Source organism: Gorilla gorilla, chromosome 18, assembly GCF_029281585.2.
Source record: "Gorilla gorilla gorilla isolate KB3781 chromosome 18, NHGRI_mGorGor1-v2.1_pri, whole genome shotgun sequence".
Lineage (NCBI taxonomy): Eukaryota > Metazoa > Chordata > Mammalia > Primates > Hominidae > Gorilla > Gorilla gorilla.
The window spans coordinates 22058376-22074654 of NC_073242.2; the positions used below are offsets into that span (position 1 = coordinate 22058376).

At 39.2% G+C, this 16279-nt stretch overlaps 1 protein-coding gene across 4 annotated transcripts in view; it reads left to right on the forward strand.

Annotated features, from left to right (window-relative positions):
• Positions 1-11930, forward strand: part of LOC101135276 (putative L-type amino acid transporter 1-like protein MLAS) — a 49055-nt gene extending 37125 nt beyond the window's left edge. For 2 of the 4 annotated variants that reach the window (XM_063699549.1, XM_063699551.1), the window contains 5 exons: positions 3671-3807; positions 5102-5156; positions 6435-6648; positions 10857-10929; positions 11862-11930. In XM_063699549.1, the coding sequence (XP_063555619.1) occupies positions 3671-3807; positions 5102-5156; positions 6435-6457 (215 nt within the window). In that variant the 3' untranslated portion in view covers positions 6458-6648; positions 10857-10929; positions 11862-11930. Of the gene's footprint in view, positions 1-3670; positions 3808-5101; positions 5157-6434; positions 6649-10856; positions 10930-11850 lie in introns of all 4 variants that reach the window. The other 2 variants (XM_063699550.1, XM_055365476.2) reach the window with 2 other exon arrangements.
• Positions 11931-16279: the final 4349 nt, after the last annotated feature.

The window sequence follows — 16279 nt, forward strand, 5'->3', positions numbered from 1 at the left end:
TGGATGCCTCTTACTAATGCCTTGCAAAAGCATAAGTTGATTAGTCTACTGTGCAGGTAAAAATTGTTTACATTCTTTTCCTGTGAATTGTTAATTTCCCACTAGAAAGGCTATAGTACATTTTAAAAGAGAATTCTTTTAAAACAAGATTAGAAGACTGGATAAGTAAGATCTTACAGAAAAGGTTTACCCAATTATCGTGGATATTGAATGTATAGTGCATAGTAGGCTCCTACTACAGCAAGTCCTTGAACTCTTGGGCCTGTGGAGGATATAGATATATATAGAGAGGGGGTACTTTTCTGTCTTTTTTTTTTAAGTTCAGGGTACATGTGCAGGATGTACAGGTTTGTTATGTAGGTAAACGTGTGCCATGGTAGTTTGCTGCCCAGATCATCCCATCATCTAGGTATTAAACCCAGCATCCATTAAGCTATTCTTGCTGATGCTCTCCTTCCCCCTGTCCCCTAGAGTGGGTACTTTTCTGGTTTTTTTGTTGTTGTTGTTTTCAATATATTTTTTTGAGACAGAGTCTTGCTCTGTCACCCAGGCTGGAGCGCAGTGCTGCAATCTCTGCTAACTGCAACCTCCGCCTCCCAGGTTCAAGTGATTCTCGTGCCTCAGCCTCCCAAGTAGCTGGGATTACAGGTGCATGCCACCACACCCAGCTGATTTTTGCATTTTTAGTGGAGACAGGGTTTCACCATGTTGGCCAGGCTGGTCTCGAACTCCTGACCTCAAGTGATCACACGTGCTCATTACAGGCGTGAGCCACCGGGCCCTGCCTTGAGTGGGCACTTTTCTAAAGTTAAATACACTGATAGCATTTCTGCCTTATGACATAGCCTCACTGTATAGGTGAGTGCCTTGGAAGTTCAGAGGATTGGCCGGGTGCAGCGGCTCACGCCTGTAATCCCAGCACTTTGGGAGGCCGAGACGGGCAGATCACGAGGTCAGGAGATCGAGACCATCCTGGCTAACACGGTGAAACCCTGTCTCTACTGAAAATACAAAAAATTAGCTGGGCGCGGTGGCGGGCGCCTGTAGTCCCAGCTACTCGGGAGGCTGAGGCAGGAGAATGGTGTGAACCCGGGAGGCAGAGCTTGCAGTGAGCTGAGTACGCCACTGCACTCCAGCCTGGGCGACAGAGCGAGACTCCGTCTCAAAAAAACAACAACAAAAAAGAAAGTTCAGAGGATTAGAGGTGATGATAATTTTTTTCCTTAAAGAGAAATTTATCGGTAAAGCTGAGTTATGGGCTTTGTCAGATGTAATTACTTTTTGGACATTTAGTTTTTGACTTTTTTTTTTTTTTTTATACTGTGTGTGTGCTTCGTGTATCTTGGTGAAAATCTTTGTGCCTGTAGCTTTTATTGTTGGTATATAACTTTTAAAAAACTGATTTGTTTTTATGTTTTCACAAGTGGAATGAATTCAAAGGCTATGTATGCTGTTTGTTAAAATAGAGTGTTTGAAGCCTTAGACTTATGATATTATAGAAGCTAAACAGCGACTCTAAAGTAGTTCAGTAAAGAATTCCTCTTCTTCAAAGGCTCAGGGTCATGTAGTTTGCTAGTGACAGAATTGTAAGTAGATCCTAATTTCCCAGCTGGTAACTTGATGACATTTTTGGTATCTGTCCTTATTGAAATACTCTATGGGCTAGGGATTTGTAAAAATCCTATTCTTCTCTCAGACATTGTAGTTTCTTTTTTTTTTTTTTTAACTTAAATTCAGGATACAAGTGCAGATTTGTTACACTGGTAAACTTGTGTCATGAGGGTTTGTAGTATAGATTATTTTATCACCCAGGTATTAAGCCTGGTACCCATTGGTTGTTTCTCTTGATCCTCTCCTTCCTCCCACCCCCCACCCTCCAAAAGGATCCAGTGTGTGTTGTTCCCCTTGTAGTTATTTATTTATTTATTTATTTATGAGATGGAGTATCTCCCTGTCACCCAGGCTGGAGTGCAATGGCGCGATCTCAGGTCACTGCAGCCTCCACCTCCCAGATTAAAGTGATTCTCCTGCTTCAGCCTCCCGAGTAGCTGGGATTACAGGAGCGTGCCACCACGCCCGGCTAATTTTTTGTATCTTTAGTAGAGACGAGGTTCCACCATGTTGGCCAGGCAGGTCTCAAACTCCTGACCCCGTGATCTGCCCTCCTTGGCCTCCCAAAGTGCTGGGATTACAGGTGTGAGCCACCATGCCCAGCCTTCTGGTTTCTTTTATTATCAATTTTTTCTCATACCTTAGAAATGAAACTGTCAGACCCTTTGTGATTTGTTGTTTACGTATGTATTGGCTAATTATGGTAAATAGCACAGTTGAAAATGTTTTGCAAAAATTGAGTTTTTTGTTTTGTTTTGTTTTTTGAGACAGTCTCGCTCTGTCACCCAGGCTGGAATGCGCTAGTGTGATTTCACTGCAACCTTTGCTTCCCAGGCTAAAGCGATCCTCCCACCTCAGCCTCCTGAGTAGCTGGGATTACAGGCATGTGCCACTGTGCCCAGCTAATTTTTGTATTTTTCGTAGAGATGGGGTTGTACCATGTTGCCAAGGCTGGTCTCGAACTCCTGGGCTCAAGTGATCTGCCTGCCTTGGCCTTCCAAAGTGCTGGGTAATTACAGGCAAGAGCCACCTCGCCCAGCAAAAATCTGGTTTTTAAAGGCATCGTCAATATACTAATAATATTCACTATTGTTTGCTTGTTCTTGTGATTAAAAAATAAGGGGAGAAAAGTTGTGGTTTGCTACCTTTCTAGTGGAGGCATGCCTTGCATGTGGTAGACGATAATTAGACATTTGTTGAACTAAATGTGTGATTATGGCTCCCCAAAACTTCATCCCAGGGAAATGATGATAATGTGAATAAGAGGCTTTCCTCCAGTGGGATACCTAGATGATAAGTAGAAGCCTATATCCTGTTTTTACTCGATTGAGACTTTATCCGTACCCCTTGGAAGTTGTTTAATTTACCTACACCCAGGCTCTTTACCTGCATGTTGAAAACAGTTTGGAATGGACCCAAAGAAAGTTGTTACTAAGGCCTTTCTTTTTTCTCTCCCAGCCAGTCCTCTGGAATGAGGTGTTCAGTTGGTCTAGGGTTATTCATTTCTCGTTTCCTTCAGCAAATATTTTTTTGAGGGTCTGTTATGTGCCAGGCACTCTGCTGGGATTTGGAATATAGAGTTGAACAAAAGAGCGATAGGACCTATATTCCCTGAGCTTTTATTGACCAGTGGACTGTGACTTTTGATGTAATTTTATTTTTGAGAGAGGGTCTTGCTCTGTCACCCAGGCTGGAGTGCAATGGGGTGATCTCGGCTCACTGCAACCTCCGCCTCACAGGCTCCAGTGATTCTCCTGCCTCAGCCTCCCGAGTAGCTGGGACTACAGGTGCACACCACCTTGGCTGGCTAGTTTATGTAATTTTTTGTGTGTCTGTGGAGACAGGGTTTCACCATGTTGCCCAGGCTGGTCTCAAACTCCTGAACTCATGTGATCTACCCGCCTTCCAAAGTACTGGGATTACAGGCATGAGCCACCATAATAATTTAATTATTATTCAAATAATTTTTAATTTTAAAAATTTAAAAATTATTTTAAAATTTAAAAATTCCTTTGCTTATTTATACTCAGTGGACAACAAAATGTTTATATATTCACAGAGAGATCGATGTCTTTTTGTGATGAGTCTCGACTGTCAAATCTTCTTCGGAGGATCACCCGGGAAAACGACCGAGACCGAAGACTGGCTACTGTAAAGCAGTTGAAAGAATTTATTCAGCAACCAGAAAATAAGCTGGTAAGTATAGTATGTTTGGAAACATGAGGATTTTTGTGTTTCCATAATAAACTAGGTAATGCTACCTTGAGTAGTTTAAGAATGGGGAAAGTCTGTGTTATGATGATCAAGAACTTAATGCTCTCTAATATGTAATTTCTTTTTCTTCTTAAAGACAAGATCTTGCTCTGTCGCCCAGGCTGGAGTGCAGTGGCACAATCATAGCTCACTGCAGTCTCAAACTCCTGGATTCAAGCTATCCTCCCGCTGTGGCCTCCTGAGTAGCTGGGACTTCAGGCATGTGCCACTACACCTGGCTGAGGTGGAAGAATCACTTGAGCCCAGGAATTCAGGGTTGCAGTGAGATATGATCACACCTCTGCATGTCAACCTGGGTGACAGAGGGAGTCCTTGTCTCTTAAAACAACAACAGAAATGTAACAAAGTATAGGAAGGGTTAAATTTTTTTCTTCACTTTCTTTACACCATTAAGAACTTGATATGGGCCAGGTGTGGTGGCTCGTGCATGTAATCCCAGCATTTTGGGAGGCCAAGGTGGGCAGATCACCTGAGTTCAGGAGTTCGATACCAGCCTGCCCAACATAGTGAAGCCCCATCTCTACTAAAAATACAAAATTAGCTGGGCGTGGTGGCACATGACCGTAATTCCAGCTACATGGGAGGCTATGGCAGGAGAATCGCTTGAACCCAGGAGACGGAGGTTGCAGTGAGCTGAGATCACGCCATTGCACTCCAGCCTGGGCGAAAAGAGTGAAACTCCATCTTAAAAAAAAAAAAGAACTTGACAATGAGCAGGAGAAAATTAATGAAAATGGTCTAGTGAGGCAGATGACACTTGGATCAAAGCAAGTTTCTCCTCCTTCCAAATTTTATTATGAGAAGTTTCAAATATATAGCAAGTTGAAAGAATTTGACATTGAATCTGTTAAACCCATCATCTAATTTTCGTCGTTAACATTTTACCCTAAATACTGCCTTGTCACATATCTCTCCATCTATCCTTCCATCCGTCAGTCAATTTTTCAAATGGATTTCAAAGTAAATAAAACAAGCTTTTTGAGTTTATTTTTTTGTTGATGATCACAGCTCTTATGTTTCCAGTGGGTGAATTTCTTTCATAGGCTGAAAGGAAACATGACATTCCTGATACATGCTCACTGGGGAGTGGGAATAATAAAGAAAGTAAAGTACTGTTGAATTATAATTTGGAGGGGAAGACAAGTAAAAAAGTACACAGTGCTATTCTTAAAACTATAGGAATTTGAAGTTTTTCTAAGTGTGTTTTCTTTTCAAGGTACTAAACAGTTGGATAATATCTTGGCTGCTGTACATGATGTGCTTAATGAAAGGTAAGTAACTAATAATGGTTCGGTTTAAATGACTTTAAAATATATTTTTAGAAATTACTTAACAATACAGAAGAAGACAAACCCACTGGCTTTGTTTATGAACATTTATTGACATTTCAGTGGGTCTTGTCATTTTTATCTGCATTAATTATGTGTTAATTACGGTTGAATACAAATGGAATCCACTTGAAAAGAATATTTATTTTTTGAGCCGGAGTCTCACCCTGTCGCCCAGGCTGGAGTGCAGTGGTGCGATCTCAGCTCACTGCAACCTCCACCTCCCGGGTTCAAGTGATTCTCCTGCCTCAGCCTCCCGAGTAGCTGGGACTACAGGCGTGCACCACAACTGCCAGCTAATTTTTGTATTTTTAGTAGAGACAGGGTTTCACCATGTTGGCCAGGCTGGTCTGGAACTCCTGACCTCAGGTGATCCACCCACCTTAGCCTTCCAAAGCGTTGGGATTACAGGCATGAGCCACCGTGCCTGGCTGGAATATTTTATTTTTTTAATTTGCTAGTCTCACTGGATAACTGAGTCTTGACTTATGGAATGGCATAAACTCTTGATGCAGGCATGAAGAATAAAATTAGTTTTTGTAAACTAGAGAATTTGAAACTGCTTAGAGAATAGAGGTAAAAAGGAATTTCCTTCTTTGGGTAAGAGTGGATCCAAACCATATATTCTCTGGCTATTAGAGTCTCCAGAGGTGTGTGGTCATTTTTTGTTATGGTGATTCCCAAAGATTTGCAGTGTTGGCAAGTACCCAAAATTTATCTCAGCTGGTCATAAACCTTAGTGCCTTTTGATGGTTTTGTTTTATAGAGTTACTTATTAAAGTTCTATGTAAATCATTACTGTTATCCTTTTAAGATTCTGTATTTAACTATTACCATTTTTTATTTTATAGTCATTACATATTGGATATTATGTAGAATGTAGTTATGTATAGAGTGTTTTATCTAATTATTTGTTGCTGCCCTTTTCTGACAGTTATTTAATACAGTTTGAGATGGAATTTAGCATTTTTGGGCCTTCCCTCACTGTTTGTAAATAATTGATTTTGTAAAAAGAAAGTAATGTCAGACAGATACTTGAGGGCAATGCAAGCTAGACAGAATGTAGTATTTAGAGTGGAGAAAATTTCAACCTTTTATGTAGTTTGAATAGAAATTTAAAAAACCACTTAAGACATTCTTTTGTAAGATGTATTACTCGTGTCATCATAGAAAACTTAAGCCTTTTGTGTGTGTTTTTTGTTTGCATTAAAATAAACACAGTAGCAAATTGCTTCAGGAGTTGAGACAGGAGGGAGCTTGCTGTCTCGGCCTTCTTTGTGCTTCTCTGAGCTATGAGGCTGAGAAGATCTTCAAGTGGATTTTTAGCCAATTTAGCTCATCTGCAAAAGATGAAGTTAAACTCCTCTACTTATGTGCCACCTACAAAGCACTAGAGACTGTAGGAGAAAAGAAAGCCTTTTCATCTGTAATGCAGGTAAGAATGAAGGGGGAAAAAATGCATGATGTACTTGGGAAGAAAATTGTCCCTTTAACACATGTCCTTGGAGGGGAGCTTGAAGAAGGAAAACATAGAATAGGGGTTATCTGCTGATGGGAAATATGTTTTAAAAATTCCTCTTTCTCAGTTTGAGTAAAGGATACACTGTTCAAGGATCAGTGCTACATACATATATGCATATATGTGGAGAGAGAGGGAGAGATTTCTTCTAAAAAATTGGCTTACACGCTGGGCGTGGTGGCTCACGCCTGTAATCCCAGCACTTTGGGAGGCTGAGGCAGGCGGATCATGAGGTCAGGAGATCGAGACCATCCTGGTTAACATAGTGAAACCCCATCTCTACTAAAAATACAAAAAAAATTAGCCGGGCGTGGTGGCGGGCACCTGTAGTCGCAGCTATTTGGGAGACTGAGGCAGGAGAATGCCGTGAACCTGGGAGGCGGAGCTTGCAGTGAGTCGAGATCGCACCACTGCACTCCAGCCTGGGCGACAGAGCGAGACTCTGTCTCAAAAAAAAAAAAAAAAAAAAAAAGATACACGTTGAAGTTAGATTTGAAATAAGTTAGTTTTAAGATTTTTTTCCTCAGCCAAGCGCGGTGGCTCACGCCTGTAATCCCAGTACTTTGGGAGGCCGAGGCGGGCACATCATGAGGTCAAGAGATCGAAACCATCCTGGCCAACATGGTGAAACCCCGTCTCTACTAACAATACAAAAATTAGCCGGGCGTGGTGGCACGCGCCTGTAGTCCCAGCTACTCAGGAGGCTGAGGCAGGAGAATCGCTTGAACCCGGGAGGCCGAGGTTGCAGTGAGCCGAGATCGCACCATTGCCTGGGAGACAGAGCCAGACTCTGTCTCAAAAAAAAAAAAAAAAAAAAAAAAAAGATTTTTTTCCTCTTTGGTTTTTAGAAATGTTTTTTTTGAGATTGCTTAGGACCAGAATGATTTGCAAAGTTGAAAATAGGAACTCCACTAGTAATGCCAGATAGAAGAGTGCTTCACATTTGTAGAGGGAGACAAGAACTAAATATCACAACTTCTTTCTGAGCCTTTTGGTTTGCTAACGTGCCCCAAATTCTTATTCCAAATGGTATAAGATAATTATGTGTAAATGAATACCAGCTCTACTTAGTTTTATTTCATATTTGTGTATCTGAATATCTTAAAATATCATTTTTTTTTTTTTTTTTTTTTGATGCAGAGTCTTGCTCTGTTGTCCAGCCTGGAGTGCAGTGGCATAATCCCGGCTCACTGCAACCTCTGCCTCTCAGGTTCAAGTGATTCTCCTGCCTCAGTCTCCCGAGTAGCTGGTATTGCAGGAGTGTGCCATTAGCCTGGCTAATTTTTGTATTTTTAGTAGAGATAGGGTTTCATTGTGTTGGCCATGCTGGTCTTGAACTCCTGACCTCAAGTGATCTTCCTGCCTCGGCCTCTCAAAGTACTGTGATTAGTGTCATGAGCCACCACACCTGGCCTAAAAGATCATTGATTTAGTTTTGAGTAAGATTTTAAGTGATTAAATTATGGTATTGTTGTGTTTGGAATATCTGATATTAGGGATTTTTTTTTTTTTTTTTTTTTTTTACAGTTTTTGATATGCTTTATTTTGGGTATGTAGTTTAAAAAATATAAAGGAAATATAAGGAATGTTCTTTTTTTTTTTTTAAAAAATAAAAAATGTATTTTTAACTGGGCATGGTGGCTCACTCCTGTAACCCCAGCTCTGTGGGAGGCTGAGGCTGGTGAATTGCCTGAGTCCAGGAGTTTGAGACCAGCCTGGGCAACATGGTGAAACCCTGTTTCTATCAAAAAAAAAAAAAAAGGAAAAAAAATAAGTCGGGCATGGTGGCATGCACCTGTAATCCCAGCTACTTGGAGGCTGAGGCAGGAGGATCACTTGTGCCTGGGAGGTTGAAGCTACAGTGAGCTAGGGTCAAGCTACTGCACTCCATTATAGGCAACCCTGTCTCAAAAAAGCAAAACAAAACGAAACATTTTCCCCCTTGATTATAGAGGTTTGAGAAAAATTTGAGGGAAGATTCAGAAAATTACCTGTAACTGAACAGAATGCCAGCTTGGGCTTATTCTGCATGCATAATTATGAACATTTTCCGAGCTCTTGTGAAAATTCTCACATTCATAGAAAGATAGATGCGCCAGTAAAATAAATACCTGTAAATACGATAATAATTTCATAATACATGCTTCACCTAGATTTACCAGTTACTAATATTTTGCCACAGTTTTATTTTCTCACACACTTTTGTTGAGCGTCTGAAAACCATGCACATGATGACAGTTCACCCCATAATGTTTTAGTATGCATCTCCCAAGAATAAGGTTTTTCTTCTGTATAACAAGAATATTGTAATCATATCTAAGAAAATGAATTTTATTACATATGTGTTCTATATTCAGATTTCTGTAATTACCCCAAGATGTCTTTTAAATGATTTTTAGCCTTGATAGTCTGTGCCTGTGTAGATTATAACATTGGCTATTGCAAAATAATGGTTTTCTTTTTCTCTTTTTTTTTTTTTTTGAGACGTAATCTTGCTCTGTTGTCCAAGCTGGAGGGCAGTGGCACGATCTCGGCTCACTGCAACCTCCACCTCCCAGGTTCAAGCAGTTCTCTTGCTTCAGCCTCCTGAGTAGCTGGGATTAAAGGCATGTGCCACTGTGCTCTGCTAATTTTTATATTTTTAATAGAGACGGAGTTTCATCATGCTGGCCAGGCTGGTCTTGAACTCCTGACCTCAGGTGATCCACCTGCCTCGTCCTCCCAAAGTGCTGGGGTTACAGGTGTGAGCCACTGCACCCAGCCTAAAATGATGGTTTTCTGATTCTAGCATTTCTTTTATAAGATTGCTATGTAAAGCACAGCTTTTCCTTTTTTAGGGAAAAATGTTTTTTAACAGCTGCAAAATAAATATTCTTTCAATGGAATGACAAATAGTTATTTATTATTTTATTTTTGCCATATATTTATTTTAAAAATTTATGTATAATGGTAACCTGAGCCTGCATGTTATTCATGTGTGGTGCCATACTGATCTTCCTTAATTTTAATATGAAGCAAGTACTAATATACTGAAGCATAAATTATATAAAATTTGCTTTATATTTTGGATTGCAAAGTAATTGTTGTACTTTATAGAAAAGTTTCCCAAATCCATTTCACTTTTTTGTATTTGAGATTTAATCACAGGTAGAATCTTAAAGAGAGCATTTAGGGATATTGTAAACAGATGTTATTAAGGACTAATGTTAACTGATATCAAAGGACTAATATTAACAAACATTGAAGAAGAGAAAACAGTATTTGTTTTTAGCTTAACAGCTTAGTGGAGCGAAATATTTTCAATTTATTTATTTTATTTATTTATTAATTTTTTTTTTGAGATGGAGTCTGGCTGTATTGTCCAGGCTGGAGTGCAGCGGTGCAATCTCAGCTCACTGCAACCTCTGCCTCCTGGGTTCAAGCGATTCTTGTGTCTCAGCCTCCCAAGCAGTTGGGATTTACAAGTCAATTCTTTTTTTTTTTAACTAAAACTACAGAATCTATTTTTCTTGGTCTCATACTCAGTTTTTTATGTAGTCACTTAGTAAATAATGAACCTAATTTGCTTGTTTTCTCCCTATTTTGTTGAATGTTCACGGTTTGTAACTTTTATTTTTAAGCTTGTAATGACCAGCCTGCAGTCAATTCTTGAAAATGTGGATACACCAGAATTGCTTTGCAAATGTGTTAAGTGCATTCTTTTCGTGGCTCGATGTTACCCTCATATTTTCAGCACTAATTTTAGGGTGAGTTCCTCATTCTGCTGTTCAGATCATGGGGTGACGGGGATGGTTGTGTGTGTGAGGAACTGAGTAATCAGATGGAAAACAATGCCTCTGCTCCTTTGAATATAATCAGTGATATTTGAGGTTCCAGGGTTAAATGCCGCATTTTTCTTTCTGACGTTCGTACCTTAAAATATTTGAAGAAAATAAACTATTTCATTGTTGTCAGAAATGTAGTTCTTTTATTTTCCTGCCCCTCTCCCCTTCCTAAGTTTCTAGAATGTCAAGTAGGTAGAACATAGATGCTCCTTTTAGGATCTTTTGCTGTGAAATGGTCCACAGGTGAATGGCAGTAATATCTTAAAATGATTGGCCCCCTCTCTCTTTGTTTCCATGAAGGATACAGTTGGTATATTAGTTGGATGGCATAGAGATCATACTCAGAAACCTTCGCTCACGCAGCAGGTATCTGGTAAGTCTTGCAGCCTATACCAGTTATTTAAATACTGTCGGGGAGGAGCAGTGGTCCCCCAGTGACCATCTATCAATACCGTTTCTTTAATAATGCAAGAAAACTAATTCAGAGAAATGTTTTATTGTAAATGAACATGACTTGTTAGCTAAATATATATTTTCAGAGGAAATTACTAGTAGGTGGGTAGAGTAAGTACAGACAGGACTTAGCCAAGTTATTTGTAGTTTGTACTGGTAGGAAAGTATATGGTAAGAATATATTGCAGTGGCAATACCCTGAAGTGGACAATGGAAGATCCAAGTTATTTGTCACATTTTATTGTTTTTCTGGTTATTTTTTTAAAAAAGGAAATATAGGGTTAATTTGGAGAATTGTCATAAATGAGAAATGGTTTTGTTTCCCATTTTTTTGGAGTTAAGTGAATGACTAGCGTGGCTCATTTGCACATTTCAGCTTGTTTCAAGTGTCATAGTTTCTCGTAACTTACTTGGTGTAATAAACTTTTGAAAATAAGATATTCAGGTGATAGTGGTCTGTTTCATTTTCACTGAGGAGATGAGTATACACCTTTAATGGTTAGATGTGGCCCTGGGATTAGCCAGGCCAATGGTAGATTGTGGCATTTTAGTCTTAAGTCATGTGTAGTGACAATATAGATATGAAATTTACTGAAAAAGTAAGGAAATAACATTTCCCTGTTAATTTCTGCAGAAATTAAAGAGGTATTAATTAAAGAGGTATTGGTTAATCGTGATCAGCATGTTTAGCAGTCTTAATTTTTTGATATAGGACATGTTTTAGGGTATGCTGCTTGAAAACCAGATACTTTTTAAAAGAAGCCTCTTATTTTTTTTAATTTGGATCTTTTGGTGTTTTTTCTCCCCCCTACCCTTTCACAATTTCTTATGCGATTCCAAGGGTGGTTGCAGAGTTTGGAGCCATTTTGGGTAGCTGATCTTGCATTTTCTACGCCTCTTCTTGGTCAGTTTCTAGAAGACATAGAAGCATATGCTGAGGTGAGTATATAGAAAGCTGTTTCTTAAAATTTTGGTTAATAAAAAATCTTAAATTGTGCTAGATTTATTTTAAAATGGCTCAGACCTCCTGACATTTAAGCAGAAATTACAAGCCCATTGCAATATTTTGAAAAAAATTTTTTTTTAAGACAGAGTCTCGCTCTGTCACTCAGGCTGGAGTGCAATGGCACGATCTCAGCTCACTGCAACCTCCACCTCCTGGGTTCAAATGATTCTCCTGCCTCAGCCTCCTGAGTAGCTGGAATTACAGGTGCCCGCCACTACGCCCAGCTAATTTTTGTATTTTTAGTAGAGACGGGGTTTCACCATGTTGGCCAGGCTGGTCTCAAACTCCTGACCACTGGTGATCCAGCCGCGTCGGCCTCCCAAAGTGCTGGGATTATAGGCATGAGCCCCCGTGCCCAGTCAGTATTTTAAACATTTATTTCAGATGTGTTTAAGTTACCAGGAGAATTACTGGAGAGACTAAAAGAAACGTTGCAAGCTTCATATTTCGCAAAGCTTTACATACTCTCGGTAGCTGGTATTTTTCTAAAGACATATTTTGTTATTTATTTTTATTTTTTGTTCCCAGTCTTCAGAGTCTTAAAGCAAATTGATGTTGTGTTATAAAAAAACACAAAACACCAAAAGCTCCTAAAGATTTTCCTCTTACATATGTACAGGAGATCTTGAATCGTACTTTGGAGGACAAGCCTTGGCTTCAGCTAGCTTTTGTGGCTGTACGAATATAGCATAGGAGCTTTAAGAGCGCTGCTGAAGCCTCTGTTACTGGTACTTGGCTTTTCTGGCCCCACTGTCATGGCTTAACTCTGTGCCATCTCTTATCTGAATCTCTTTGTATTTCTCCCCTATTCAGATCAACCAGTCAAGGCGCCCATAAAGATTTTGGCCTCATCTTGTTTTTTTCATCTTTGCTGCTTGTAGTCAACAGGAATTCAGTACCTTTAGCTGTACTGATGTGTTTACTCTTTCCTAGAAAAGCAAGGAAATGTTTTGCTTCTGCGTTGTTTTTTCTTTGCCCCCACACCTAGAATGTCTTTTTTCACAGCCCACGTTTAAAGCTGATCTACCTCTCATAAGCCACACATTCTAGTTTGTAGAGATGCTTCCCCTTGTTATCCTTAAGATCTCATTCTCTTCTGTTATTTTGGTGCTTAATTTTAGGTAGATGTATACATGGTTCTAGTATCCTAGTTTTTGCGAATCTTGTCCTTTTCATATATCGTACTTCTTCAGTTACACATCTGTAGACCAGGTCTTGTAATCTCCCTTTGCTCTTCATGTGCATGCTCTTGGTTTGGAGGACTTACTGTTGAGCTGAGTGGCTCAAAGAATACCTAGAATGAGATTTTTAGCCAAAAACTAATTCAGGAGTGGCAGAAGCTTCTGTCTTCATTTATACCTACATATAACTAGAGCATATGTGCTAGAATTTATTTTTCCCCAACAGCTTTCTGAGTTGATTTAAGAGATTATTTCCTTAATTTGTTGTCTATTGGGTTTAATGTTGGCTTTTTGAAATAATTAGGTAAAACCCATTTTTATATTCAGAGTCATGAATATTCTCATGGGCCACAGTTCTCTTTCTAAAAGCCTAAAAATCTATTCTAAAATGAATTGATTGAAATATTTTAGAGTTTTTTTTTTTTTTTTTTAAACAATGTACTACTTATTAAGAATGCTGTGAATTCACATCTAGGACCTCAGCCATGTGGCCTCTGGGGAATCAGTGGATGAAGACGTCCCTCCTCCATCAGTGTCATTACCAAAGCTGGCTGCGCTTCTCCGGGTATTTAGTACTGTGGTGAGGAGCACTGGGGAACGCCTCAGCCCAATTCGGGCCCTCCAATTACTGAGGCATACGTAACAGATGTAAGTGCTTTTGGGCATTTGAAGTGTCATTCAAAAATAAAATTGTTTTACATTGTAAATGCTTCTCTTTACCAGGTGAACTGTTATTAATCCTTCATTTGTTTAGCATGTATGTATGTATGTATATATGTATATATTGTCTGACTGCTTTCTTAAATAACCAGAAAAGCAGGGAATCCTGTTATATCTCATCCTCCTTTCATCCAACTCCCCTACCCTCCCATGACAAAAGGCCACTCTGAATTTTTAAATCTTATTCTTTCATTTTAAAATAATATTTCTTATAATTTTACTTTTAAATTATTGGGTTTCCTTTTAGTTTTTCAACATATTACGAATAGCACACTATAGGAGAAGCCTCAGAAAGTAATCTTCTCTGAGCATAAGATGGAACTCATATGAAAACTTGTGTATCTTTATATTCTTTGATAGCCTGATATCAAAGAACATAAACAAATTAAAAATGAGGTAGCTAGATTGCCACACTTCAGCAGCCTCAGACATTAGCTGCACTGTATATAGCACATCCAATGAGGGTTCAGTGGAAAAGACACAAGAAATGAACCCCAGGCATTGTACTCTGCTTGGAATAAGGAGAAAGAAGCATGTGTGATACAGTCATAAAAAATTTAATCTAACTGATGAAAATTTTACCGTTAGGATAAAACTCGCTTTTAGGAGCATATACTTTTGCTGAACATGTTGCTAAATAAAATAGGATATTGATTATATAGTAAGTTGTGTACTTGAGCAGAAATGTCAGAACTTAAAGATAAATGAAACCAGCATATCGGTATTTTAAACCAATATGGTTTCAAAATGGTTTAATATCTTTGCTTCATTTTTAATGTCTAAAAGGTGGTTGTTTGAAGACTGTACAGAGTTGAAATAAAAAGCCGTTAATTCAGACATAAAATAAAAGGGACATAATTTATAGGATAGGTGTATATTGATTTATGAGGATCTTTTAGGCCTTTGAGAATGGTAGAATGGTGGGGTTTTTATTTTTTTTATTTATTTTTGGAGCTGGAACCTCACTCTGTCACCCAGGCTGGAGTGTAGTAGTGCAATCATAGCTCACTGTAGTCTTGAACTCTTGGGCCCAGGTGAACTTCCCACCTCACTCAGCCCTACAAGCGGGTGTCACCATACCCAGTTTTTTTTTTTTTTCTTTTTAAAGTGGGGTGGTGCCATCACGACTCAGTGCAGCCTCTATCTCTTGGGCTCAAGTGATCCTCCCAGCATAGCTCCTGCTAATTTTTTATTTTTGTAGAGATGGGGTCTCAGTGTTTCCCAGGCTGGTCTTGAACTTTTGGCCTCAAGCAGTCTTCCCACCTCAGCCTCCCAAAGTGTTGGGATTATAGACATGAGCCACTGTGCCTGCATGGCCAAGAATGCTTCCCCCTCCGCCCTCTCCCCCCAACTCTGTTTTTTTTTTTTTTTTTTTGGAGACATGGTCTCTGTTGCCCAGGCTGGAGTGCAGTGGCACGATCTTGGCTCACTGCAGCCTTGACCTCCCAGGCTTAAGTGATCCTCCCACCTCAGCCTCTCAAGTAGTTGGTGGGACTACTGGTGTGAGCCACCACGCCCAACTAATTTAAAAACAAATTTGGTAGAGATGAGGTGTTGTTATGTTGACATGGCTGGTCTCAAACTCCTGGACTCAAGAGAACCTTCCAGCTAATCCTCTCAAAGTGCTAGGATGATAGATGTGAGTCACTATGCCCAACCTCCAAGGATACTTTTAATGAAAACTATGGGTAGACTAAATAAAATCCTGTATGTATTGGTTGTTAAATATTATAGAAATATTTTTTAGCATTTGCTCTGTCTTCTCCCCTATTTTATTAGAAATTGAGTACACAATTATTGGCCTTTATAGTTAAGTGGGGGATTTTGTTTGTGTGTGTATTGGAAATAATATGATTTTTGAAGATATTATGTGGTAAGCATGAGAGTGCTTATCTTTCAAAAGAGACCATCAGTAGATAGAAACTTTAATAAGCTTAAAGTGACTTGTATGTTCAGTTTTGAAAGATTGATTCCCAAAAGCCCAAGAGCTAGCTTGTAGTATGTGTGGGCAGGCTATTCCCATGCTGTCAATACCATTACTGTCGTGGTGTATTTCATGATAAAGATTCTGAGCTTCAGCCATTTAGTGACATTGGGAGAAACAAAGTTGGGTATGTGGGAAATAGAGGATGGCAGATTCCATTTCCTGTCATAGTAGCACTTTAGGATTTTTTAGCCAAGATCATGTTTACATATTATAGTAAAGGTATCATTATTATTCAGCTACTGAGAACTAGAATATTAAGAGACTGCTGGCAAGGCAAGCAGTTACTTTTCAGTTGAAATTGCATTAAATGTATTTTCTTGCTTTGTGGAAGCACGTGAATTTTTTTAAAAAGCTGCTGGTTTTCCCCATTTACAGG